The 2487-nt window shown below is 63.5% G+C and overlaps 1 protein-coding gene across 1 annotated transcript; it reads left to right on the plus strand.

Moving 5' to 3' along the window:
* Positions 1–338: 338 nt before the first annotated feature.
* On the plus strand, positions 339–2260 carry CBLN1 (cerebellin 1 precursor; the record flags this gene model as incomplete). Its single annotated transcript, XM_080703384.1, has 3 exons — positions 339–602; positions 735–854; positions 2063–2260. The coding sequence occupies 3 exons, from the start codon at positions 339–341 to the stop codon at positions 2258–2260; spliced, it is 582 nt and encodes a 193-aa protein (XP_080559510.1).
* Between the last annotated feature and the right edge of the window lie 227 nt (positions 2261–2487).

Consider the following 2487-nt stretch of genomic DNA (forward strand, 5'->3'; position numbering starts at 1 on the left):
GGCTGCAGCGCCCGCTGCATCAATAATTCAGAGCGGCGGCGGCGGCGGCAGCGGCGGGTGCGGGCAGGAGGCGGCGGCAACAGCGGGAACCAAGCGGCAGCGGCTATGCATCCAAGTGCGGCTGGGCAGCCGCGGCACCCCTGAGGCCCGGGCGGGGCGCCGGGAGCATCGCTCCGGGGGACGCTTGTCCCGGAGTGCGAAAACAGCAGTAGTGTCCAGGGCGGCGACGGCGGAGCTCTCACGGAGCTGAGGAGGGGGCTGCGGAGCAGGGCTGGGGAGGGGGGCGGCTGGCGCAGGCAGCCCCCGGGGTGGGGGGCGGGGTGGGCGCGGGCGGCGCGATGCTGGGCGTCGTGGAGCTGCTGCTGTTGGGGGCTGCGTGGCTGGCAGGCCCGGCCCGCGGGCAGAATGAGACGGAGCCCATCGTGCTGGAGGGCAAGTGCCTGGTGGTGTGCGACTCCAACCCCACTTCCGACCCCACGGGCACAGCTCTGGGCATCTCTGTGCGCTCGGGCAGCGCCAAGGTGGCTTTCTCTGCCATCAGGAGCACCAACCACGAGCCGTCCGAGATGAGTAATCGAACCATGATCATCTACTTCGACCAGGTGAGTCCTCGTTCCTCCCGTGTGGACGGGGTGGGGGAGCGTGGAAGGAGGGTGCCGATCCTCCGCAAGGGCTCTGTGGAGGCGCTGGGGTGACACCTGGGACTGACACTCCCCTTCGTTCCGGTCTTGTAGGTACTAGTGAACATCGGGAACAACTTTGATTCAGAACGCAGCACTTTCATCGCCCCGCGCAAAGGCATCTACAGTTTTAATTTCCACGTGGTAAAAGTCTACAACAGACAGACCATCCAGGTCAGCTGCGGCCTTGGGGCCAGGCCCTGGCCCGGTAGGGGGACTGCTAGCCGCAGGGGTGCGCAGGCTCCAGGAAGATGGGGATAGAAGTGGAAGCTGCATGTGCCCCGGCTGCTCAGAGGGATGCAAGGGAACCTCGCAGTTTCCTGGCTTGGGCTGTCCCTTGCTTTCCCTGTCGCTGGTTCTTGGGACCCAGCTCCATCCCCAGAGACAGTTTTCTGCCGCCATCTTCCGAGTCCCTCGTAAAAGGTCCCAGCTTTCCTACGGGACACCAGGGACTTTCTGTTTTGGCTGCTGTCGGCACCGCAGGCAGCCCCTGTTCCCGCGCCTCCGCCTTCCGCACCACCTGCAGTACCCTTGACCCCTCGCCGCTGCCGGGAGGTGACTTCGGTGCCTGCCTTCAGCACCACGGACAGGATCCTGTTCCCCAACCCGATGCCCGGGGCGCCTTTTGGGCACTGTCAGTGGGTTTGGGGGCTAGCAGCCCCATCGAGCCCTAGCAGGTGAAGGGTATGGAGAGAAGGCAAGGAACGTGCTGCCACTCCCTCCTGGCTCCGGCCGTGTCCCAGCCTGCACTGCCCTCTGTCCCTGGATGTCCCTGGCCCTTCGAGTCCTCCTAAATGTCCAGATTTTCTTTGAGCGCAGAGGTGTAAAGCGTCATTGGGGAGAGGGCTCCCGGCTTTTGGCCACCGCAAGGGTAAAACGGGTTGGTGGCGACGCGGCTGATCTGGGGTGGAATTGAGCGGGCTGTTTGGAGGTGAAGCGCTGGGCGCAGCTCCGTGCGGTTTCCAGAGCCGGGCCCTGCTCCTCCACTCCTCTCCAGCGTGTCGGGGCAGAGGGACCAGGGGTGTTTGTTTGTTTTCCTCCGGGAGCGCCAAGAGCGGAATCGCCCGAGTTTCTCTTTGAGGCTGGGGGAAGCGGAAGAGAGGTCGAAGGTCTAAGGTCGCTAGAGCCACCTGCGGGTTCTCTAAACTGGATAATCCGCAGTTGGGATTTGCGTGGTGTGCTCTTTTGAGAAACGAGTGAGGGTGGCGCCCGTTCGGGGGGCAGACCCTTCCTCTCCCCGCGCGTGGCCTTTCCTCTCCATGGGACCCTCAGCGGGGAGCTGGAGGACGGCGCTTCCCGCCGCACCCCGAGCCCGCCCGCCGCCCGCCGCCGCGGAGGTGCCGCCTCGGCTGGCCTCTGAAGCAGGCTTTTCTCTTTCTTAGGTGAGCCTCATGTTAAACGGGTGGCCGGTGATTTCAGCATTCGCTGGTGACCAGGACGTGACCCGGGAGGCCGCCAGCAACGGAGTCCTAATCCAAATGGAGAAAGGCGACCGAGCATACCTCAAGCTGGAGCGAGGGAACTTGATGGGGGGCTGGAAGTACTCGACCTTCTCCGGATTCCTCGTATTCCCCCTCTGACTGGCTCGTGGCCCGAATGGAGGCCGGGAGAGGGCGTGGGCAGGAGGGGGTGTGAGGCTGACTTTAAGAGGGCGAGAAAGCGGCACCACTTGAAACTTACTACACGTTTCCTAGCTGTACCTGGGTTTAAAAAGTGCGCATCAGCGGTGGGACAACTTTGTCCATCCCCTTATTAGGAGAAGTAAATTCCGCTTAGCTCTGCGCACTCCCATTTCCAAAAATAAACC

Source organism: Muscardinus avellanarius (assembly GCF_963383645.1).
Source record: "Muscardinus avellanarius genome assembly, chromosome: 10".
Classification (NCBI taxonomy): domain Eukaryota; kingdom Metazoa; phylum Chordata; class Mammalia; order Rodentia; family Gliridae; genus Muscardinus; species Muscardinus avellanarius.